At 39.6% G+C, this 26,454-nt stretch overlaps 1 protein-coding gene and 1 long non-coding RNA gene across 2 annotated transcripts; both read right to left on the minus strand.

The window, feature by feature from the left end:
- Positions 1 to 11,066: 11,066 nt before the first annotated feature.
- LOC110746217 (uncharacterized) lies at positions 11,067 to 13,486 on the minus strand. Its single transcript, XR_015837182.1, has 3 exons — positions 13,046 to 13,486; positions 12,228 to 12,291; positions 11,067 to 11,291 (listed from the first exon to the last, which is right to left on the minus strand). It is a non-coding gene; the product is annotated as an uncharacterized LOC110746217 (long non-coding RNA).
- A 10,386-nt stretch (positions 13,487 to 23,872) lies between these two features.
- On the minus strand, positions 23,873 to 25,091 carry LOC110763516 (transcription factor ORG2-like). The gene is made up of 3 exons (XM_021966312.2): positions 24,754 to 25,091; positions 24,122 to 24,478; positions 23,873 to 24,022 (listed from the first exon to the last, which is right to left on the minus strand). Exons 1-3 carry the CDS (start codon positions 25,057 to 25,059, stop codon positions 23,957 to 23,959), a joined length of 729 nt encoding a protein of 242 aa, XP_021822004.1. The 5' UTR covers positions 25,060 to 25,091; the 3' UTR covers positions 23,873 to 23,956.
- Between the last annotated feature and the right edge of the window lie 1,363 nt (positions 25,092 to 26,454).

Here is a 26,454-nt window from a genome sequence, read left to right on the forward strand (position 1 = left end):
TTCATTCGGCAAATCTAGATGCCGAGCATATTCATAAATTTATTCTAATCTTCTCATCTTTATCGGGAGTTTGGGAAGGGCCTTCATTGCCATTAGTTGCTGGTCTTGGAGAACTTTAGGAAGAGTCATTGGTGGAGTGACAATACTCATCACTATCATCTTGAAGAGTTGATGCTACACCATGATCATAAAAATTAGAGTATTCATCAAATTGAACATCTCGACTCACCAAGAATTTCTTTGTCTTTGGATTGTACAGCTTGTAGGCCTTGCTTCTTTCACTATATCCAATAAAAATGCATTTCTCTGACTTGTCATCAAGCTTATTGCTCACTGCATTTGGAACATGAGCATAGGCAATACTTCCAAAAATTCTCAAATGATGAACACTTGGTTTCGTTCCATACCATGCCTCATGAGGTGTGCAATCATTCAAAGCTTTTGTTGGTGATCGATTGATCAAATAAACTGCACATGCACTACTTTAGCCCACAATTCTTTCTACAAATTTTTCTTTGTCAGCATGCTTCTTACCATCTCCATGATAGTTCCGTTTTTTCTTTCGCTCACACCATTTTGTTGTGGTGTGTAACGAGCTGTCAACTGATGCATTATTCCATGATTTCTGCAATATTTTTCAAATTCATTGGAGAGATATTCTCCTCCATGGTCAGTCCTCAAAGTTTTAATTGGAAAAACCCACAAATTTCTCAACCTCAACCTTGAAATCTTTGAAAGCTTGAAATGCCTCAGATTTTTCTTTAAGCAAATAAACCCAAACTTTTCTTCAGAAATCATCAATAAATGAGATAAAATACTTGTTACCTCCATGCGATGTCACTGGCATTGGACCACATAAATCAGAATGAACAAGTTCCAGGGCTTCTTTGCTTGCCATGAGGAATGTGTAGCGAACGAATTCCTATGCTGCTTGCCTAGTTGGCATTCTTCACAAACATGATCTATATGATCAATTTGAGGCAGCCCATCTACCATCTCTTTACTTGACAACAACTTCAGACTTGCATAGTTTAGATGCCCGAATCTGTCATATGCTTGCTAGCTCCGCTGTCTAGATACCACACATCATCCATACTATCTCCATGACATGCGAACAATAAAGTTTCTTTGGACTCTCCATCACCAACCTTGCTTTCATGCATAAACCCAGCTGCCCCATTTTGTTTTTCATTTTCTTGCTTGAATCAACACTCTCTCATTATGTGCCCAGACTTGTCACAATAATAACACTTGAAATAACCGCGTCCTCTTCCTCTTTGAAAGCCATTTTCTCTTCCTCTATATGATGATGACGAACTGGAATTTTTCTCACCATCACTTGAATTGTTTGATGAGCCTCTTCCACTTTGAAAATTAGAATTTCTTCCTCTTCCTCTTCCGCCTTAATCACCGTCAGAAAATTGAGAGAGAGAGAGAGAGAGAGAGAGTGGTCTGTTTTAAAAATCCAACTTCGAAATATTTATGGTTGTGCCACTGCACTTCCGTTGACTACAACTTCTTCGTTAAAACTCCGATTTGGGCCCAGTACGTGTCTACGAACTCATGAGAGCGAGCTCTATGCAATGGTGCCACTCATTTCCTCAAAATCCTTCTGGATTAAAAATTGACCAAAGCACCCCTACTCCCAAGGGCAAAATTGTAATTTCTCAATTAAATAAATTGAATAAATGGTTAAAATTGGGTCAGATATAGAATGCAACCCCATTTGTTCAATAAAGTCATGCATGATGTTTGCAATTACGATGCATACTTTGTTCAGAAGTGTGATGCTGCTCGGGTTTTGGGGCTTCTTCCAAAGTAAAAGCTTACAGCTGCTTTACGAATGCTGGCATTTGGTGCATCTGCTGATCAGGTGGATGAGATTGCTAGGATGGGGAAGTCCACTACTCTAGAGAGCTTGGTCAGATTCTGTGATGCAATCGAAACTCTCTACACCAGTGACTACCTCCGCAAACCTACGCTTAGGGACCTCCAAAGGCTTCTACAAAAAGCCGAAGCTCGAGGTGGGAAGAATGAAAACTGGAGGAGTGATCAATCTAACAAGAATGATCAGAACAAGGGAACTTGCAAACACTGTAACAAGTTGCATTATGGTGAATGTTGGTTCAAAGATAAAGTCAAGTGTCATCGATGTAGCAAATTTGGTCACATTGCTAGGAATTGCTCTAGCAATATATAGAACAAGGCTGGACCAGTTGCTCATTTTGCAAAGAATCAAACATCGGGGATAGCCAACATGTTCTATGCCTCTCACTCGCTGTCAAAGCCAACTGACCTTGGTGCTTGGTATATTGATAGTGGGTACAGTAACCATATGACAACTCACGAGTCACTGCTCTCTAACATTGATAGGAGCTTGAAGTGCAAAGTGAAGATGGGAACATGCGAATTGGTTCAAGCTTCTGGAAAAGGGACCCTTGTAATCGAGTTGAAGGATGGTCCCAAATACATACAAGAAGTGATGATTGTACCAGGCTTATATGAAAATCTTCTAAGTGTTGGACAAATGATTGAGCATGGCTATTGGCTAGTATTTGGTGATTCCATGGTGAATATATATGCTGATAAGGAAATGAAAGAGCTGGTGGCTAATGTTCCAATGAAAGGGAATAGATGCTTCCCTAAGAAGTTTGAATTCATGAACCCCGTGATGGCAAATAAAGCATAAGTTGAGGATCACTCATGGAAATGACATAGAAGATTTGGTCACTTGAACTATGTTAGCCTGAAGATGCTACAAGATAAAGAAATGGTGGTTGGACTTCCTAAGTTGGAAAGTTTTGGAGATGTGTGTGAGGGCTGTGCTACGGGTAAGGCTCACAGAGAAGCATTTGACAAAACTAAAGTGTGGAGAGCTTCACAACCATTGGAGCTAGTACACTCAGATGTGTGTGGCCCGATGTAGGTCACTACAATTGGAGGAAACAGATATTTCCTCACTTTCATTGATGATCATACAAGGATGTGTTGGGTGTTCTTTTTGCAACACAAATCATGTGTTTTCTCAGTGTTCAAAATATTTAAAGCCATGGTGAAGTTGCGAAGTGGATTTTGGATCAAGAAGCTAAGATCAAACAGAGGTGGTGAATACACTTCAACAGAATTCAGCAAGTTCTGTGAAGACTTGGGGCTTGAAAGGCAATTAACAATGGCTTATTCTCCTCAACAAAATGGAGTTGCAGAGAGGAAGAATAGAACCATTATGGAGATGGCTAAAACAATGCTTCATGAAAAGAGAATGCCTACCAAGTTCTGGGGAGAAGCAGTTAGCACTGCAATCTACATTCTCAACAGGTGTCCTACAAGTGCTCTTAAGAACAAGACCCCGTTTGAAGCATTCAGTGGAAGAAAACCTGGAGTAAAGCATATGAGAGTGTTTGGTTCTCTCTGTTATACTCATATTCTATCTCAGTAGAGGGATAAGTTGGAAGAAACTAGTGAGAAGGGAGTCTTTGTTGGATATGGAACCAGCGAGAAAGGGTATAGGGTGTTTAACCTGAGAACTCAGAAAGTAATTGTGTTAAGAAGTGTGATATTTGATGAGAAATCTCTCTGGAATTGGGAAACAAATGAAGATGTGAACATGTCAATTCCTTAGAACAATAGTAAGGAAGCAGGGATGACTGAAGGCGAGATGGAGTTTGAGTCTTCTAATCAAACTCTATCTTCTCCATGTGCCCGATCTCCATCAAATGATGCCTCACCAAGTACCCGATCTGGACAAAGTACCCGATCTTCATTAAATGGTGTTCCACCAAGTGCCCGATGTACATCAAATGAAGCTGAAACGTCTGAACTTTATGATCACACACCTGTGAAGTGGAAGAATCTAAATGACATCTTTGCACAATGCAAAGTAAGCATTGTGGAACTTGAAAACTTTGCTAAAACAACTCTAGATGAGGCTTGGAATCAAGCTATGAGAGAAGAGATCACAATGATCGAGAAGAATTCTACATGGGAGATGGTTAACAGACCTGGTAACAAGCCAGTTGTGGGTGTGAGATGGATCTTCAAGACAAAGCTAAATCTTGATGGTTCTATCCAAAAGGACAAGGCACAGCTTGTAACTAAGGGATAAACAGAAAAGCCAGGAGTAGATTTCAACGAAACTTTTGCTCCAATGGCAAGATTGGATACAATTAGAACTCTAATTGCTCTCGCTGCTCAAAGGAATTGGAAACTTTTCCAATTGGATGTGAAATCAGCATTTCTAAATGGAGTGTTGAAGGAGGAAGTTTACATCAAGAAACCTTAAGGTTTTGAGGTTAAGGGAGCAGGAGACAAGGTGTATAAGTTGAAGAAGGCTCTCTATGGTTTGAAGCAGGCACCAACGGCCTGGTATAGTGAAATTGACACTCATCTTCTCAAATGTGAAGACTATAGAAGGTATTGGTACAGTCCTTGTGTCAATATATGTGGATGACATTCTATACACTGGAAGTAGCAGTGAAATGATGAAAGAATTCAAGGAGGATATGATGAACAAGTATGAGATGACTGATCTGGGCTTGCTGCATCATTTCCTAGGAATGAGGGTAATCCAGAAAGAAGGGAGAATCTTCATTCATCAATAGAAGTATGCCAAGACTCTGCTTGATAGATTTGGTTTGAAGGACTGCAAAACAATGAGCACACCACTAGTTCCAACAGAGACTCAAAAGAGAAGATGAAAGTGAACTTGCAGATGAGGAGACCTACAGGAAAATTGTGGGGAGTTTACTATATCTTACAGCAACTAGGCCTGACATCATGTATTCAGCTAGTTTGCTTGCCCACTTTATGCATGGATCCTCAAAGACGCATTTTGGCCCTACAAGAAGAGTATTGAGGTATGTACAAGGAACTCTGGATTTTGGCATTGAATATGTGTTTGGAAAATCTGGTGTCTTAATTGGATTTTGCGATAGTGATTGGAATAGTTCAGAGGAGGATATGAAAAGCACTCTGGGTATGCTTTTTCATTTGGCAGTGGTGCATTTTCTTGGGCCTCAGTGAAAGAAAACAATGTTGCTTTGTCAACTGCAGAGGCTGAATATGTAAGTGCTGCAGAAGCAACAACTCAGGCAATCTGGCTAAGATTTGTGCTGGGTGATTTTGGAGAGGAGCAACTGGAAGCTACACCAATTATGTGTGACAATACTTCTGCTATCACTACTACGTTTTTCTATTTCCGCGACGATAGTTTGCGCGACGAAGAACAAATCGTCGCATAAAAGATCATCGCGCGACGGACAATCATATGCGTAGCGCAAACTAGAGCGACGAATAAATTTCGTCGCGCAAAACAACTTCGCGCGACAGCAAAAACGACCGTCGCGTAAAACAAGGGGAAAAAACCGCCAACAAATATTCTGGCGCCTAATTCTTGCGCGACGACTAAACTCGTCGCAAATGACATCTTTGCGCGACAAAACACCTATCCGTCGCGCAAGGTACGATATACAAAACCATTAATCCTAAGCCTTAATTTTAATTTTGCCATCTAAATCATATGTTTTTCATTGATTTTAGTGAAGATCATCATTCATACCCTTTTAATTATGGGAATGGTAGAGGAGAATCTTTTTGTTTGGTTATCAACCTCCATACGAATAAATTTCAGGGTTATCAATTTCCGTACGAATCTTTTTGTAGGGTTATCAACCTCCATATGTTTTGAAACTAAAAAGCGTTCATTCAACTCTACAAAACTAATTTCAACGATCCAACCGTTAAATGTGTTTGTATATACTGTGAGATCATATACCCCAAAAATCGCAAATAACAAATATTCAGAGATCTAGAAATGGGACAAAATATTCAACGGTTATAAATGAAAACGTTTGCGCGACAAAGATTTGAGCGACGAAGACATATTCGTCGCCGTATCATGTTTAGCGCGACCAAAAAATCAATACGTCGCGCACAATAAATAGCGGGAAAACAAACAGTGTTCCAGATGTTTCGCGCCACAACTTTGCGCGACGAAACAGTAAATTAGTCGTGCAAGGTGGCTATCGTGGCTGCGTGCGTGTCAAACTGGGCTTTTGCGGGACGGAAAGTCTCTATTGCGCGACTAACATCATGTGCGACGAAACGATTGTTTCGTCGCGCAAAGGTGTGATGTCGGCATGTCTTTGCGCGCCGCGCAAGTCGATTTTGCATGACGGAATTTGTTTTGTGCGACGAAAAAATGTGTTCGTCGCGCAAAGATGTGATGTCGGCACGACTTTGCGCGTCGCTGAAGTGGAATTTGCGTGACTAATTTATTTGCGCGACGAATTAAGCCTTCATCGCGCAAAGCCGTCTTCTTTAACAGATTCATTTCAGCCATTGCAGAGGCAAACTGAAAAATCAGTTTTGCCTCTGCTTCTGCCCCTCTCTCTCTCCGTTCTCTCCATTTTCTCAGCTGCAAATCAGTTCATGACATATTGAAGAAGGTATTTTATTTGTTTTGTATTTATTTAAAATATCAATTTAATTTCTTTATATATTGTTTTTGTGAAATTATATTTGTATTATGTTGTTAAATTATGCACGGCAATGTACGAAGTTAATTGAAATTAACTTCATACATTTTTAATTGAAGTTCCCGTTCGAGGTTAGTTGGACCGCGCATGGGTGGGTAAACCACGACTACGGTCCAATTAATTCTTTAATTGTCCCATATTTTGGACAGTTTGGAAATGTATAGTCCTGTCACGTAGTTTACAGCTACAGGATTAGGTTTCGATTGTGGAGATTTCGGTGTCATCTCGGTACGTTCTTCGGGTGGTACGTAGGTATTTGATATCTACGGTACACCTCAAGAACTGTAGTGAGATGCTGCCAAAATTCATCCACGTCGAAATCTAATCTCATGTAGCTGTAAATTACGTGGCATGACTATGCATTTCCGAATGGGATAGGGCCCTTACCGGAGGCATAATGTGACGTTATGATTTTCTAAGAATACAACATAATTGTTGTATTGTGATTGTGGTTCCAGGAAATATGAGCAGAAGGTGGATACAGAACCCTAACAGGTGCGCAGATGAATACTTGGATGGAATCGAGGAATTTATTCACTTTGCACGGTCACACAACCCGGGTGCAACTAGAATCAGATGTCCTTGTAGGAGGTGTAACAACATGTTGTGGGATACAATTGAAAATGTTCCATTTTATTTAGTAAGGAATGGAATGATTGAGACATACAGCAGGTGGAACCATCACGGAGAACAATTAGACATTGGTTCGTCTTCAAGGGCCACAAGAGTGGACAATGTTGAACCTATTGCGGATGCTAATGAACAAGTCATGGATATTATACATGATGCTTTTCCATTTGCATCAACCAGCAGCAATCAGGAAAGGGAAGATGACGTGCCTACACCAATGGATAGTGCAGAGTTTGAACAGTATGAAGAACTGTTAAGAAATGCCAACCAAGAGTTATATCCGGGGTGCGAGAGCTTTTCCGTTCTTACGGCGATTGTGGAGCTAATGCACGGAAAAATAAAGTATCGTATGTCGAACCTGTGTTTCGATTACTTTTTGGGGGTTTTCAAGAGAATGCTTCCGACGGACAATTGTTTGTCGAAAGACCACAGACATGCACAGAAGATGTTGAGTGGTCTTGGATTGGGTTATGAAAAAATCTACGCTTGCAAAAACAATTGCATGTTATTCTACAAAGAGTATGAAACATTGGATACATGCCCTATATGCAATGAGTCGAGGTTCAAACAGACGTCTCAGAATAGAAAGACTAAGGTTCCACAAAAAGTCATGCGTTATTTGCCCCTGAAGCCAAGATTGCAGCGATTGTATATGTCGACACATACTGCCATAGACATGAGATGGCATAAGGAAAAACGGGTAGACAACGATGTGATGCGGCATCCTGCAGATGGGGAGGCATGGAAAGAGTTCGATCGAACGTTCCCCGAGTTTGCTGCTGATCCCCGAAATGTTAGGTTGGGACTTGCCACTGACGGATTCAATCCGTACGGGGTTCTAAACCAACACCATAGCACTTGGCCGATTTTCGTATTCCCATATAATTTGCCGCCTTGGAAATGCATGAAAAAAGAGTACATGATGATGACTGTTTTGATAACTGAGGATCCTGGCAGGTCAATCGATGTGTACTTAAGGCCGTTGGCTGATGAGCTCAAGGATTTATGGACAAACGGTGTGCGTACGTACGATAAATCCACTGGAAAGATGTTCACTTTGTGGGCGGCAGTTATGTGGACTGTGAATGATTTTCCCGCATATGCAATGGTGTCGGGGTGGAGCACAAAGGGTTATATGGCATGCCCTGTATGCAAGGAAGATGTAACTTCTGGTTGGCACGCTGGAAAAGTGTGTTACCTTGGGCATCGAAGATGGTTGCCATGGGACCACGAGTGGCGGGAAAAGGATAAAGAGTTCGACGGGAACAAAGAGCGTCGCGCAAGACCTAGAGAATCGTCCGGTGATCAAATCTTGGAACAGCTTAATCGTTTGGATTTTGCTCCGTTTGGGAAAACAGTTAGTCGGACTAAACCTGCTACACATATGAACTGGACGCACAAGTCTATGTTTTTTGAGCTTCCATATTGGTCGAAACTAAAATTGAGGCACAATCTCGACGTTATGCATGTTGAGAAAAATGTATTTGACACATTGATGGGAACGATTCTAGATATCAAGGAGAAGACAAAGGACACGATAAAAGCTCGTCTTGATTTGGAAAGAATGGGCATACGAAGGGGTTTATGGCTGAAAAGGGGCACTGATAAAGCTATAAGAGATCTTGCATTTTTTTCCGTGAAACCGAATGACAGAAAAGAGTTTCTACAGTTTGTATCGTCTGTTAAGTTTCCTGACGGATATGCTTCTAATATCGCACGTTGCGTGAATGTTGACGGGGGTAAATTTACTGGACTCAAGAGCCATGACTATCATGTGTTTATGCAACGCCTACTTCCTGTGGGGATTCGACACCTATTGCCGGAAGATGTAGTGAAGCCAATCATATTGTTGTCCAGATTTTTTTCCCAACTGAAGGCAAAAACATTGCGAAAGACAGACATTGATCAGTTGCGCCATGACATTGTCCAAGTCTTATGCAAGTTTGAGATGATATTCCCTCCGGCTTTCTTCACGAGTATGATTCATGTGATGGTTCACTTACCAGAAGAGCATTGCTTGCTGGTCCAGTCAACTATCGCTGGATGTATCCAATAGAAAGGTATATAATCATCATCATTTGTGTAAGCATCATTATCTTATGCTTCCTACTTGCTAATTTGCATCTTTTCATTTTATTTTGGCAGGCTACTCGGAAAGCTAAAAAAAAGCATACGCAACAGAGCGAAGCCCGAAGGATCAATTGTAGAGGCTTGGGTTCAATATGAGGCGCTTACTTTTTGTGGAATGTATTTAAAAGACGTGGACACGGCTTTCAATCGACCTCAGTGCAATAATGACGGAGGTGTGAGAAATGAGCAACTTTCTGTTTTTGCCCAAAGTGCACGACCCTTTGGAGATCCTGTACGAGGAGAGTCGTTTTCCAGAAATGACATGGAGGTAGCGCATTGGTCCGTATTGAACAATTGTGATGAGATAATGGCATATTTAGATGAGCATGAAGAGATGATGAAGCGAGAACATCCATCGCATTTGTATTCCAAGAAACACCGTGAATTGTTTCCAAAATGGTTTTTGGAATATGTAAGTTATAAGTGTTTTGTAATTGACATATATATTGTAGTATTTAATTTTCTCAAACTAACATGTGAATGTTTTTGTATAATATTAGGTGAATAAGTTGAAATCAGATAATTCCCCCACTTACAATGAAGAGTTGTATAACTTGGCATTCGGCCCAATTCGAGCTAAATTATTCTCGAGTTGTCATGTTAATGGCGTCAAGTTTTTAGGGACTGCACGAGATGACAAGTTGTGTACGCAAAACAGCGGTGTCCATGTTCCAGGTGGAGGGGAAAGTACGGACATTGATTTCTATGGCAAACTCACAATTGTCGTGCAATTGCTTTACAAAGACCGATACCAAGTCATCATGTTTAAGTGTCGATGGTTTGATACAAACCCAAATAGGCAGGGAAGTGTTAAAATCGATCAAGGGTTACTATCTGTGAACATAAACAGAACTTGGTATGATGACGACCCATACATTTTGGCAAACATGGCAAAACAAATTGTCTATGTAGATGACCCTAAAGCAGGGAGCGGGTGGAAAGTTGTTCAGCAGATGGATCACAGGAACGTATATGCTATACCAGAACTAGACCCATCTGACGTCGATGTCGCTGACCAACGGTCAGAATCTTGCATGGAAAATGATGCGGAAACGCTTTGCGATACAAATGTTGTTCAGGAACCGTTTCAGCTCGAAGGAGTGTCTTCAAGAGAAATACCAATTCAACCATTACAATTGACCTCGGTGATCTTCCTAGATACGATGCTGTAGTGGGCCCCAACAACGACGATGATGTAGTTATGGAGGGGGAGGAGGATGAGGAGGAGACTGAAAGTGATGATAGCGAAGACAACGAAGGTTATTATAGTTCGGATGATGAATAATGCAATTTATTTGTGACTCACTATGTTTTAGTATAGGTAATATCTTGTAATGTAATTACGTTAGTGTAAATATATTGGCAACTCTACTTTTGTTGAATATATGTACTTGATATATCTAATTTCCAATTATATATGTATGTGGCAACTCTACTGAGAAGATTAATGTAAAAAGCAATGAACTCAAGTCATTCATACTTTTTTAATTAAATTATTTTACATTTAATTATGGCGTAAATGCAAATTATTACAGTTAGGAAATGAATCTCGTGTCTGAAAAGTTGCACATTGACAGGACCCGCCCCGGATTTCCTCGGAACCCGGGTCGGATCCCGCCTAAATATCCGGCATTCCGCAGATGCCGGGCCCATGTACTAAAACCCGAGACTTTCTACCAAAATTTTGGCAGAGTCTCCCCTGTAAACAGGACATAACCCAAAAATTTCAACCTGTCAAAAACACAGATATTTATAACCCAACAGCCAGCATGCATTACACAATACATAGCATTTACAAACTATGGCCTCCGGCCTCAAAATACCAAAATTCTAACTGGGCAATAACAGAGCATCTAACAGAATTCAAAGAAAATAAAAGTGGGAAGGAAGTTTAACGATTTTACATAGCACAGAGGCCCTGAGAAGGCTCAAGTGCTGAAGCTCGTGAAAACAGGAGCACAAGACACGGCACTGCGGCTCGTTCCAGTCAACTACTGGCTGTGGGGCGCAAAACAGAAAATTGTGAGTGGACAAAACAACGTTTAGTTCAATTTAAACCAAAGTAGTATAACCCCACTGTTAGAAAACCATGCATGAACTCAATACATTAAAAACCATCATATTCATACATATATAGTTTGCTCAACCCGAGCTAAATCCGAAATTCAGTGAAACTTGCAAATCAACCCATCCATCCATCCTTTCCATTATAAAACTCAAATCAAACTCTCGAAACCCGTGCCCACCGGCACGACGAGCGGGGAAGTATCCTCGCTCAAAAATAAGAACAATTGCATAATGCTAAAATATGAGAGATACACTCTATATATATATATATATATAAGACACACCTAATTGTACCGGGGAAACAATCCAGCAGGGGATTGTTGACTAGCTCACAATTATCAGCCCTCAAACGGACTATGTGGCTAGGGACAAGCCGTCCAACTGGGGGACTAACTCTCAGCCAGCACGTACAGACGAAGAATCAAGACCCGTACGCCTGTAAACAGTCCTACGCGCGCAGACTACCCAATTAAGGGTCTACAGCGACACCCCGTTAAGGTATGCCCCGGGTTCCGATATTTCCAAGTATCACATTTCCATAATCCATTCACAAATCCAGGGGGAGGTACACGGGGTAGTGCTTATAGCACTTCAAACTGACAATCTATACCACATCTTTCCACAACTCATAAAACAACCCCGTACTTCCCACACATAGCCCTCAAAGATAGATAACAATTCACATATATCAATTCATATATACTCAAGATACTTAGAATATCAAAACCCAGAAAATATACCAAATACTTACGAACATATTAGTTTCACTTTAAAGCACAAATTAACTGTCAGTAAATCCTTAAATTCTTATACATGCAATTTCCAAGATAAATCCATGCTATTTATTTGAAAACAAAGTCCACTCACAAGTAGTCCCAAGCTGCGTGACCCCGAGAGGGTCCTGCCTGCTCCGAAGGCGGATTCGGATTACCTATTTCAGAATAGGAATACGACATAAAAATCCAACTCTTTAAAATAAGACTTTAAAATAAAATCCTAATTTTCCCGGGTTTCTAGCACGCACGAGGAACGAGACACTCCTAGGGTCCACCTAAGAGTTTCAAACGCTGGAAAAGTCTCGGAAGACACTCGGTCAACCGAACGGTCAAAACTCACGATCGAACGGTTATCGTAAATCTTAAACTTTAAATTATTGAACCGGAACATCCGGGGCTCCGATTCACGATCCGCGAATTCCTATACGATCCTAGGAATACCAGGAACAACATACGGGAAATTGGGTTTGATCCAACGGTCCAAACACATCAAACCCGAAAATCACATATTAGGTAAAATTAGTTCGAGGCCCAAACGATATCTAAATTGAGATCCGTAAACTCCTACGCGCTCGTGACAACACAAGGATCATTCTAGGATAAAGTATGACCTCTGCAGGACTGCCCACGAGCCGCCCCACGCGCTGCCGCGCGTGGGTGGCTTGATCACAATTCCGGTGACCGGAAAAACTTAGTATTTTGGCTCCAAACTCCTAACCTAGGTAATACACCTAATTTGGAACCACTTTTCTTCTTGGGTGAAGGCCAGAAAATGGCCGGAAGTGGCCGGAAATTTCAACTGAAAACCGGCTGTAGCTAAATTTCGAAATTTGACTTGTAATCTCTCAAAATTTCGGGAAACCTAACCAACAGGCAGCTAGAGCATGAAAAATAGATAGATTTCCATACCTCACTCGTCCAATTTGGTTGAGAAACGAAGGAGAACGAGCCTTTGGAAAATCTGCCAAAAACCAGCAAATTTTCTGCGTTTTTTCCGGTGGCTGCAGCGGCTGGCGACGGCAGAGATGGCGGGGGAGGAGACGGCAGGGCCGGGCTTGTGAGCTTGGCTCCGACGGTGGGGGCTACGGTGGTCAGTGGTGGTGGCTGGGGGTTTTGCAGAGGGAGAGGGAGTCGACGGGAGAGAGAGAGACGCACGGGAGAGAGAGAGGGAAATGAGAGAAAGTGAGGAAAAATAAAAAGAAAACTGATTTTATAAAAATGAAATTCTGGAAATTACCAATTAGGCCCTTAATGGTTTTTCGACCATAACTTCTTCGTTTCAAATCCGAATCGAGCCTACCGCGTGTCTACGGACTCGGCTCAGTACCACCTTTCTAAAAACACCACTTGCTGCTCCAAACTCTCTCCGGATAAAAATTGACCTTTTTGCCCCCACTTCAAAGGCAAAAATTGGAAATTCCAAATTTTAATTTAATTAAAATCCAAACTTAATAATATTTTGGGTCGGGATGTTACACACATCTTCCCAATTTCATCATATACATCTCAAATTAAGAAAGAATCTCAATGCTCATGTACTTGAGTTGTACTAAAATAAAAAAAAAGTACTTTTGTCTAAAACGACCGGTCTTCATTTTTGCGGGACGGAAATCTTCGTCCGTAATTGTTTTTGACTTTTGGTCCGCGCAGTGTTCTTTGTTTTTCTGTGTTGAATCCAACCGTATAAAAAACTCGAAATTTGAACTTACGGTCAGGAAGTTATAGATTAAAAACTGAACAGAGGTCGGAATTGCAAAAAAGGGTCCAAGAATCTGTAAAAAAAGACCGGTCGTCACTGTTAACCGACAGGTCTTATCATTGCGCGATGAATAATACTCTGGCGTCGCACAAGGAAGTTTTGCGGGACGAATAATTTCGTCGCGACAGTTAACAAATATGCAATAATCTTTGATTAATAGAAAATAATCTTGCGCGATGAAAATATTTACCCGTCGCAATAGGAGGTTATGCGGGACGCCGTGTTTCGTCGCGGAAGTTAACACATATGCTACAAATTTTTGAAATAATAGAAAATAATCTTGCGCAACGAACAAAATTACCCGTCGCGCATAAGACATGTCCAAAAAAATCTCAACTTATTGCGAAATAACATAAATAACCTTGTGCGACGAAGACTATCGTCGCGCAGTTATCTGGTCGACGAATAATAACGCCTCGTCGCAATCCTCGTTTAAAAAATAATCAATATAAATTATTTATTATTTTCTGTTTCACTTTGCGCGACGAATATGTATATTGTGTAACTAATCGTCGCGCAAAGTGTGGTTAAAAAAAACGGGGAAATTAAACTGTAAATATTTTTAAATGAACATCAAATTCCGTTATTATATTCATACGGGGTCAAGGTTTGTAGACGTAAAAAATCATCAAATTTGGAGTTAAATTAACCGTTAAAATTTGATTTTTCATTTGTAACCGTTGAAAATTTTGGTCCCGTTACATCATGTATGATTGTATATTTTTTCCAAATTTTGGCGTGTACGATCTCTGAGTATAAACCAACAACTCTACTGGTTGGATCGTTGAAACTACTTTCCTAGAATGCGTGTGTCCTGAAAACACTATATTAAAAAAGAATGACTACATTTTGTATATGTTTGTTAAATAGAACATACGAGTTTGTGGTATCCACTATTGTAAATATTTTTAAATGACGATCCAATTCAATCATTGTATTCATATACAGTAAAGGAGTGCACCCGTAAAAAATCATCAAAATCGGAGTTAAAAAAACCGTTAAATCGTGATTTTTAGTTTATAACCGTCGAAAATTTTGATCCCGTAACATCATCTTTGAATCTTGCATTTTTTCAATTTTTGGTGTGTACGATCTCTAAGTATAAACAAACAAGTTTGACGGTTGGATCGGTGAAACAAGTATCGTACAATGCGTAGCCCCATTAAAACAATATATTCACTAACATTTTATATTGTTTACTTTTTGTACTTTGTGCGACGAATATTTGTCTGATTCGTCGCGCAATAAACGATAGCGCGACGTAAGGAAATTGCCGTCACGCAAGGAAATTGCCGTCACGCAATGTAATTCTCAGGATTTAGGGTTCTGAAAGGGTTTAGGGTTTAGGGTTTAGGGTTTATGTTGCGCGACGATGTTGTTTTTCCGTCGCGTAAAGTACGAAATTTAACTTTGCGCGACCGATGTTTTTTCGTCGCGCAAAGACGCAAACATTTAGGGAAAGAAATGCGCAGTTTTGGTCTGTCTTCAACCTCTCTCACTCTCTCAGTCTCGACTTCAAAATCGCAGCCCCGATGCATTTCCGACTCATCCCTCTCTATCCCTCTCTATCCCTCTATCTCATCCCTCTCTATCCCTCTCTCCTCCATCCCCACTCATCCCTCTCAGTCCCTCTCTCCTCGGACCCCTCTCATCCCTCGCATTTCGTGGCTCCTCCGGGCCGCTCTCTCTCCTCCATCCCCACTCATCCCTCTTAGTCTCCTCCGTCCCCACTTATCCCTCTCAGTCCCTCTCTTCTCCGTCCCCTGTCAGTCTGTCGCCTCCTCCGTCTCCGCTCATCCCTGTTAGACGGCGGCCCCCCACTCTCTGTCTCGCTCGCCACCGCCAAACTGCCGTGCTCTCCGGTCTCCCTCGAAACCCAGTTGGTAAATTTCCCAACTCTACCCGACATATATTTTTTCAATTGTTAAGTTTTATTTCTGAAATTTTCGGATTAAGTTTGGAATTGTTTTGCTGTTTCAATTTGTATATTTATTTTGTAATTGTTTGAATTGCTGCTTAGTCTGATGGTTGGTTAGGATTTGTATTGGATTTGTATTGCGGCATCCTAAGTGTTTAAATTGCTGTTTCAATTTTATTTTTGTATTGGATTTGTATTTTTTATTTCAGATTTGTTTTTGTATTGAAATTGCATTGTGGTGTACGATTTGTGAATTTTTAGGTGTATTGCTGTTAGATTTCAGATTTGATTGGAGCATCTGCTGCTGTTTTTTGTATTTTGATTAATTTTCGGGGGCTTTAAACTATGTGCTACTAACCAAATTTTGTATTTTGCTTTGTATTTTTATCACATACTGACTATTTCAAAATTGGGCAGCAATTTGATTTTTCTTTATTATGTGCTTCTGTTTTTTGTAATATCATACATGTTTCTATTTTGTTTGCTTTAAAAAATGTGCTTCTGTTTTTTGCCATATAAAGAATACATGTTTCTGTTTGTTTTTTAAATATTGAATTTGTTGTTCATTAGGCTTTGAGGTTTTTTTTTTTACAAAATAATAATTTTAGCCAAGGATGTTTTTTTAATTGTAAGACCTTATCAGATGTCACAACTTATCAGACGTCGTAAGACGGTGATGACTTCACCTAGTTCAGCTCCCCCGACTGCGGTGTCAGCTCCCACTGGTGTAGCACAGTCGCAGGACATGCCAGTTTCTCCCCACGTCTCCCGGGCGCCGGTGTCATCAGAGTCATCAGTGGCGCAACCAGTTAGTGCCAGGCGGCGTCACCACTCTCCCAGCACGACCGACACCACGTCGCCATCTGCTGCTAGTGCGTCGGGGTCACAACCAGGTAAAGATTTTCCTTCAACTCCAGTTGTTTCAGACCAAGAATGTTAGTAGGATTTGTTATTTAATGTTAATTTTATATTTTTTTCCAGCCAAGAAGAACACCCGAGGACCCTGTCGCCAGTTGACGACGGCCAAAGTCACCCGAGTGAACAACAGTCGTATAAACATCGCATACGACGCGCGACATCGGGCTGCACCAACGGCTGACCAGCACAGCTCGTTGGCCCATGACATTGGATCCGTCGTTCGGACTTATTGCCCGATCAAATGGAAGTCCTGGAGGGTCATGCCTGATCATGTGCGGATGGAGATGTTAGGACACCTGTCGGTATGTATTCTATACCTTTTAATTGTTTTTCCCTTCAAATTTTATTTCTAATATTTAATGTATGTAATGAATTTATTTTAGACAAACTACAATTTGGAGAACGTCGGCGAAGAGTTGTTGGCCTACATCAACAGACTCTTTGCTGACAGGTACAAGCAGTGGAAGAGCGACTTGCATCACCATTTTCAGGCATATGATGATCCGCAGGTTGCTCTTCAAAAGGGTTGCCCGAAGGAGCTTGAGGGCCGGGAGGATAGTTGGCAGTGGCTCTGCGGTCATTTTCAAGAGGCCGATTATGTGGTATTTTTATATATTAAATTGAAACTTATTACATGTTTCTTACTAATGTGTATTTAATTTTTTATATTTCATTTCACTTTCAACTAATACGTTTTATTTTTTATATAACAGAAGAAGGCCAAAGCAAATAAGGGCAATAGGCAGAGGAAGACTCTTCTCCACCATTCAGGTTCCAGGCCCTTCTCTTATAGGATGGAGGCGCGGCGCCAGGTAATAATAAAGTCATTTTTATTTATTTTTTAATATGTCATTAATATTAATTTGTTTTTTTCGTACTAACATTTTTTTTTTCTGCTCAATTTAAAGGGGGGGGGGGTCCAAATTCCCAGAGATTGATGTATTTGGCGACGTTTATGTTCGACCTGGGAATGAGTTGGCGGAGTCCCTTCATGTAAGTAGCCTTTAATTTAAATTACTATGTAAGCGTTCAAGTTTTTATAGTTATTATATGAATGTTTTAATTCATATTTTATGTTATGTTCAACAGATGATGAAGATTGAGAGGAGCCAGTTGGTTCTTCAGGAGTCCGCCTCCCAGCTTCCTCCCGATACGCCGCTCGAGTCCGTGGTTCCTCCATCAGATGCAGGGTTTCAAATCCTGACTGAAACCTTGGATCAGAGTCTCGGGAGGCGCCCAGGGACATATTGTCGAGGGATGGGGAATGCCAGGCAGCGGCCACCTAGACCCCGTGAATCATCGGAGTCAAATGAAGAGGTGACTGCTTTGAAGACAGAGGTGGCGGACCTCAAGAGTCATTTGTCTCATATTCTACAGTCCCTCGCTCACTCCGGCATTTCAATCCCGCCTTTTACTCCCCCATCGACCTCCGAGCATGGCAACCACACCTCTCCCCCTGTCAACAATGTCCAGACCTCCGAGCTGCATTTGCCAGACGACAATGTAGATCTTGGAGGGTTGTTTGATTAGATTTTAACATTCTTAATTACATTTTAAATATTTCTATTGTACTAAATACATTATGTTATAACATTTTACATATTTCTCTTTATTACCTTTTCTAATTGCAATTTCATTTCATTATTATTATTATTATTTTTTAAAAACCAAATTTATTTTTTTTACCAAAATAATTAAATTTAATTTTAAATTAATAATAAATTTTAAAGAATTTATTCTATTTTGCGCGACGAAAGAATTTGTCTCTCTAGGTAAATGCGACAAAAATGTTTCGTCGCGCAAATATTTTAATCACGAATACACTCGTCGCACAATACCTGCGCGACGAACGTTAGTCGTTGCGCAGTGTCCTTACAACGACTATGTTTCGTCGCGCAAATATTTTAGACACGAACATACTCTCGTCCCTCTACTTTAGCGCGACGATTACTATTCCTCGCGATATGTTAATGCAACGAACGTACTTTCGTCGCGCAAAACTTTGACCGACGAAAAATCTCATCGTCCCGTGAAATATTGTGCAACGAAGGTTTACCGTCGTGCCTTTTGCGCGACAATTCGAATATTTTCGTCGCGCAAAGTCATTCTTTACGATCTTTGCGCAACAGATTTTGCGCGATGAATCTTCTGTCGCATTACTATTTGTGCGACACAAATGTACTTTGCGCAACCAAAACTCCTTCGTCGCGCAAATACAAAAATCTAGTAGTGTATAGCTATGTCTAAGAATCCTATGTTCCATCAAAGGTCAAAGCACATAGGAAGAATGTTCCATTTCATCAGAGATGCAATTCAAGAAGGAGTGGTGGATTTGATCTATTGCAAAGGTCAAGATCAAGTTGCAGACATCTTCACGAAGGCATTACCAAAGGAAAGGTTTTGCATTCTAAGAGAGCTACTTGGAGTGAAATCAGCAAACCATTTAAAAGGGAGTGTTGATGTGTAAATTGGTTTACTGATTTAGTGTTACTGTTTTACTATTTACAGCCAGAATGTCTAAGTAACATCAGCTTATACGGTTTTGCAGAAATATTGTTCCAGCTCCTTCTTTCATCTCCTTCCCTTTTCTCCCTAAAATCCAAATCAGTACCTAACATTTCAACAGAAGTAATCTCATATTCTTTCCTACATTCAGACTACTGTATTTACTTACTGTTTTAGTTTGCATAGAGTCAACTCTATTTATTATAATTGTTGTTTCCTTTGTACTAGAAAAATTATTGAAGTCCTAAAAGGCATAGAAAAGAACCTATCACTACGCCAAAAATTGAAAGCTACGTCACCTAAAAGATGTCGAAAAGTGAATTTCACGATGTTGTTTTAAAATTGGCTACAAATCACGTCAGCGTTTATAGAAGCGACGTCCTAGGATATCTAATACGGTGGTTTATGAAAACATATTTCAAAACCACGTCGGTTGTCAAGACAAGGTGACGTGGATTCAAAACACGCTAAACACTGTACACTCAAGTGACCTAAATTTTCACGACTCGCGCTTGCTCTTCTAAGTTTCCCTCTCGTTGCACTCGATGAAAATTTCCAATCTCTCTCGACCTCTCCCTATCTAGACCTCACTTGGTTCAAACCATCTCTCTCTCTCTCTCTCTCTCTCTCTCTCTCTCTCTCTCTCTCGTTCTATCATATATATATATATATATATATATATATATATATATATATATCTCTCTCTCTCTCTCTCTATCTCTCTCTCTCTCTCTCGTTCTATCATATCTCTAAGGTCGTCATCTCTTTCGCGTTCACTGTGGGTTCCGTCGATTTGGAGTTGTCTTGCCGTTGCTACCGTCGGCATTGGCGTTCACTGCCCTACCCTTGGCTATCGTTGACATTCGCGTTCGCTACTGTCGATTTCTCATTCCCTGGGCTTATGCCATTGGAGGTCACTGAGCTCCCTCAAGTTCATGACCCTTCATCAACACTCTCGGGTACTTTCGCTAAGCCTTTGATTTTCTCAATCACGAATTTGGGTTTGGGCTTCTCCCTCTTCTGAGTCAGAGATATGTTTTTTTGGCTTGTTTGGTTAGATTGGAAGGCTTCTCCCTTAAGAAATACTGTTGTTCATATTTTAAGAATTACTCATGTTCCTTCATTTTGCTTGATTTGGTTGTTGCGGTGCTATTTTCATGCGTTGTTTATTTATTTTGTTTTGTTCTTTCTGTAGATTTCTTGTCATTGGTAGATTTTGATTGAAATTGTTGGGTTAATTGAAATAGGTTCTGGGTTCTATAGATTTATGTTTATAGCAAAGTGGCATGCTGATATATGATTGAAAATATTAGAGTTGGGTGTGAGGATATATGGGTGGTGGATAAAGTACATGTCAATAACTGAATGAAGTTAATCATGTATGACATTTCTCTATTTGATTTGTTTCAATGTATGAAGTTTTCTATAATTTGAGAATTATATTGTAATGTACGAATTTTACAGATCAAAAACCATGATATGTGTCTCTACATTTAGTTACTTAAAGGTTATTTGATCATTGTACTATAGCTCTGATTTTGTGCACCTTACTTAACGTTCATCATTTTTCTGTAATTTTCCTACTATGGCTGTGATATTTTGCAGGTTTATATCTTTAATTTTCCTACACTATGGGGACATCAACAGGCCCTCAAAAAAGCCACCCAATTCTCCCAAAAAGAACCTATGCATGACTCCTAAAAAAATGAAATTGGTTCCAGCTCATTCCAACGATTCAAGTCCGAGTACAATTACATCGAATTCTGGGAAAAAAGCCTTGCGGTATGAACACAATGCCCCAAGTTATAAAGAGGAAAAAAGCAGTAATAGAGTACAACACCAAGTGTATTTGTTTCATCCCACAAGTCCTTGTGTGTTTGAATTATTCTTCAGTTTTTTTGAACGTCAATTATGGTCTTTCACTTGAGAGCAAAACTTGCTAGCCTGGACAACTTTCAGCCATATGTATTGCTCTTTTTCTCCTTATGAACACGTGAAGGTAATAGCTTATCCAAGTATATTATTGTCGTGCTTCTTTTGTGAGATCATGCTCTAACTCTTCTTTTTTTATTTGCAGATTTATATCTTTTCACCATCATTTTATTTATAATTTTTTTCCTTTTGCAGGTTCCCTATGGTCCTTTTATGCTCATTTTTACTGGTTTTCTATGGAAATATAGTTCAATGGTAAAATTTCTCTTTCACTAATTTTATTTGTTTATAATCTTAGCTTTTTTTTTCTTTCTGTCATTTTGATTTATTTACAGGGATGATGGAGGAGACTTCAATTGTGCATCATTTGTATGTTTGGATGAGGAAGGCTTGGATTAGGAGTACATAGGTCTTGTTAGGAAAAGCTTGTACTACTTAATTACCATGTATCAATTGAATATTTATATTTAATTGGTAGGAAGTATGTTTGTTGTAGACTAAAGATTGGTTAACCATGTAATAACTATTGAATCTTCAAGTTTTATGAATGAAACTATTTTTGAGTGTATATATTCATTAATAAAGCATTACGGTTGGTTTTCTAGTTAAAATCGTTGTATAGCATCATAGGAAACCAAAAGGAACTAAAATGTAATAACTTGGGAACTTATTAGACGACAGTTTTTATAATAAATTGTGGTCTTTATAAATAATTAACGACGATTTTTATAAAACAACCGTTATCTATACAAATAATTAACGACGGTTTTTATAAAAACTGTCGTCTTTCCACCTATAATTAACGATCTTTACCTCTAAATAACGACGGTTGTTCTTAAAAACCGTCATCTTTATATAACAACAATGACGGTTTTCTTTAAAAACCGTCGTCTTTATAGTAAATAACGATGGTGAAAAGCCGTCGTAGTTTGACTCCCAAAAAGATGGCGGTCGATTTAACGACGGTTTTCAAAGCATTACAACAACGGTGGATCCCCGTCATCTATTTCGTTTTTTGCAGTAGTGTATATTCGACTCACAGTGGCTCGATTAGAGGGTTATATTATGTGGGGCGCAATTTATTGTTCATTCATTCAGTGTATTAGACATTCTCAAGTACTTGGCCTATTTCTGAGGCTAAGGCGATTTGGGGTAAAAGAAGTAGCTTCTGATTCCACCAACAAATAAAAAATGTCTGTGAAAAAATTAGATCACTTCAACTAACAAGATAATTTTTTTACGGATTGACCTTTCAGATTGCAATCAATGTTTTACAGTCCTTATGCTGGTTTGCTCAACATTTCGTGATGCTTCTAGGAAAAGCCAATTAGTAAACAGAGTAGGCCAGCTTTTTGTCATGAACTTATTACTTTTCCCTTTATGGTGTTGTCAGCAGTTATATTTTTAAGACAGATTACTGATATGTGAGGTGCAGGTTATGCTCTCTTATATGGATTACTAATAATAGATTCAATTTTTCTTTAATTTGATCTAGGATAATTATCAAGTGAACTTTGTTAGATTAAAATGTTTGACGCATAACTTATAAATCATACACTTATACATATGTTCTTATAGGTGTGGAGATGTTACCAGGGAGTTCCTCTCTCTAGGAAGAAAATCCTAGTTTTGAAGACTTAGCCGCCACCCCCTTTGGAGGTGGGTGGCCTCTACATTTCCCCCTCCCTCCCCGCCCTTTTCCTTCCTAGTTTCCAGTCCGCTCCTCCCCTCCCTCCTTTGCTTTCTTTTCCTGTTCCTATTTCTCTTTTCCTATTCTTTTGATTTGGCTGGGCATTTTTGTGGTTGGGTTTTGGTGGTTTAATTGGGTTTTAGCCCTTTGTATTTGGTTTTGTTTCTTTTGTAGATCAGGGATTTGAATCCCCTGTTTTCACCCAGTTCCCTCCCCCTCCCAGCCTGTGCTGGGATCTGGGGTTGGTCTTGATGGATTCAGCTGTCTGCCCAATCTATCGGTTGCCCTGTGGTCCTGTGGTGGTGGCTAATGCTACGAGCTCTTTTTTTTTTTTTGGTGAACTACGAGCTCTTTTCTTCTCCAGGGACTGCCTATCAATTTTGGTCGTTCTGGGTGGTTTTGTTGGATCTGTGCTTTTCCTGGAGTCTTCGAGCTTGCTGTGCTCTTTACAGGTTTCTGCAATGCATTTTCTCTCCTCAGTGTTGGAGGTTGTGTCACATCGTTTGGTCTTAACCACTATCATCGGCTCTTTGACTCCACGGATGTTTCTTCCGTTGTTTATCCTCAGTGGAACTTATGGAGTTTGGGATGCCCTTAAAGTGCAAATAGCACTTATTGCTTGGATTATGGTAGCACTACTCCTACTAGGTGTAGCTTGGGTGGCTTGCTCACCACCATTTTCTGTTGGTTACTGGTTTCTTTTTGGTGGTTGTCAGCTTGCTTTGGTGGCACGGCTTGTGGCTGTTGGATTGTGCGGCACATACTTGTTATTGGTGTTAGGGTTTCCTAATGTTGTGTTGTGTTTTGTGGGCTTTTGCCTTTTGTGGGCTTTTTGCCATTATGTGGGCTCTTTGCCTTTATGTGGGCTTAATGCCTTTACATGTGCTTTATGCATTTTGTTAGTTTTATTTGTAGTGTGATCTATGTCTGTTTGTATTGCATTTTGTGTGAACTCAATTATTTGAGTTCATTTTGATGTAATCTGGCTTTGACCTTCTATTTAATGAAACTCAATTCCGACAAAAAAAATAAGGTTGGGTACTTTCAACCAGTACTTTACATGCAAAATTCATATGGAAATAACTCTCTTGCCTTTTCTCACGCATAGAAGGACATGAGCTTCTCGCTTAAATTCTCACATTCTAATCTGTCAGCTCGTTCCACCTGTATATAATATATAAGATATTGGTTAGTTGTGGCACTTTGTAAACAAATTAGTTAGATCGAAGCAAGCTAAATATATGTTGTACAAAATTAACATACCTGAAGATGTATAATATAGAAGACCCTCCCTCCAGATGACCGGAAGGAAGAAGCATTTAGAACTTGAAGCCCCTCCTCCTCCAAATTTAGCAATATCTCAGATAATAGATTGTTGTGGGTCTTCAAGGTGGATATTTGAATTGCTACTGCTCTATCACTAAGCCGATAGGTTGAAACGGCAGATAATGAGCTCCGAGCTGTGCTTTTTATTCGCTTCTCCTCATGCATTGCAGCTTCTTGCTTACAAGTTCTTGATAAGAGCTCCTCCCTCTTTCGAATTAATCCCTCCACTTGCTTTTGAAGCTCTGGTATATATTTCAGCACGTGCGAAATTGTATTCGGAATGCTTAATTTTTTCTGTAACAATCACATGGAATTAAAGAAAGTTACGCGGTGTTCATAACTTTCTTGTGTTTAAAATTGATACTCCAAAAGTTTTCCTCGTCATAGAGTTACATATGTTGTCAGACTGTTAATTCCGGCTGTACATGTAGATAAGGTGAGTTTTTGTTTGAATCCACAGTCCAAATTCATAGTCTGCCCTGCCGATATATTATATGCCAAATATCTGACAAGAGAAATGAGGAAACTGATGCAGTTCGATGTTAATAAAATCATCATTTTGTACGTACCCCTTGATCGACAGGAAGCAGTGAACGCAGTGAGGAATACAAGCTGTTCATCTTCTTGCGACGGTCACGCTCGCTAGCATTATGGTTAAGCTTCTTCGCCATTGTGGAAACGCCGGAGTAATCGCCGCTGATAGCAGTGGAAGGATCGAGGTCAACTTGTGGCTGATGAGATGGAAGGATATGAAGGAAGGACTCTGCACTTTGATCAATAGAACTGTCTCTGTAGAAGTAGTTCTGGTCATGACTTAAGAGATCCTCTGAAGGCCATGCAATGGTTGAAAACATAGGAGGAGATAAACCTAGCATGATGTACGATGATCAGTTAATTTGGGGCTGCGTTTTGGCCAAATTTTCTTAGAAAGTGAGATATTCATGTCATCTATATATACAAACAGCCGTCATTTTCATGATTCATCTCAGCATTTGTTAATTAAAATATTGGTTTTTTTCTTTACAAAATGAACATATGCTTTACAATAAGATATGGTTGTGAAAATGACTTGTCAACTTCCACTGCGTGTGGGCATGTGCCCTTTGTTGGGGGAGCGATCCACGTGGCTTAACCTTATGTATTATTACTATTAAGGTTTAGAGTTCAGTCTTTAATAGTAATAATAATAATAATAAACTCAAGTAATAAGTCATGTGAAGGACACCTGATTTTTTGGATGTGAAAAAGTGGATGAAATTCGAAAAATTTGACAATAAGGGCAAAATTTGATGTTTAAATGAGTTCGGATGGTAACTTGGCTGATTTTTTAATTCTAGCGTTATAGTTCGAATTTGAGTAAAACAGTTGAAAATCCAATTGGAAAACATAGAGATAGAGACCCAAATAAGTCATGATAATTAGTTATCTCTCACTCTGATGAATGTTTATGCATAGAGGCGAGGATATTGTAGTTTCGTACTTTGAGTAACACTAGAGGGATTGTACTTTTTTGCCAAATTAATTCGATCATTATAGTGTGACAGTTTTTTTAATTAATAATTTACTCTATAATTCATGTATTAAGAACACATCAATTGCAACATAATATGATCTAGTGTCATTTTATCTTTGACGTTGTATAAACATGTTATATATTGTTAAAATTCCCAACTTTGCTTTCGAATACTTGGAGTTGAGAAATGTTGATATAAAAGATGAGAGTTTTTTCAAATGCATTTAAATGCTCCGTGGGTTCTTTCCAGAAGTTACTGTAAATGTGCTCTTCATTTTATACCCGAGTTCAAATCCTCTTATCCACAGTTTAAATTAAAATAAAATCTTGTCTGTATAAAAGAAAAACAAAAAATTGTCTCGGGTTTGGCTGAGGTCGAAACTGCAAAGGAATAGAGTTGGTGAGATTTCTTACAAGATTCACAAATAGTTGGAAGTGCAGACAGCGCGTGTCAAGCATTAACATACACGAGGCCACGACGGAGTTTGCTACTTATTCCACGTGAATAAGCTGCTGTGTCCCATGGAGACCGCACATCCTCCTTATATGCAGAAACAAACATTTGTATATCTATATATTTTCACACAAGCAACAAATGACGTTTGCTTTGTTGACATTTTCCCTTGCAATGTGTTTTTCCTGTTCAATATAAGTTCATTGATTATCTTTCGACGTTAACTAAGCTCATATATATATATATAATATTCTTTTTTAACGAATCATATAGTCCTATGATTTCATCTACTAATAAAGTTAT

This window comes from Prunus avium, chromosome 7 (genome assembly GCF_965620075.1).
Source record: "Prunus avium chromosome 7, drPruAviu1.hap1.1, whole genome shotgun sequence".
Lineage (NCBI taxonomy): Eukaryota > Viridiplantae > Streptophyta > Magnoliopsida > Rosales > Rosaceae > Prunus > Prunus avium.

Coding starts and splice junctions, on each gene's coding strand:
- LOC110763516 (XM_021966312.2), bottom strand. CDS start 25,059: ATGCTAGGTTTATCTCCTCCTATGTTTTCAACCATTGCATGGCCTTCA. Junction 24,479..24,753: donor TGCTTCCTGTCGATCAAGGG/GTACGTACAAAA, acceptor TGATTGTTACAG/AAAAAATTAAGCATTCCGAA. Junction 24,023..24,121: donor TCTATATTATACATCTTCAG/GTATGTTAATTT, acceptor TATTATATACAG/GTGGAACGAGCTGACAGATT.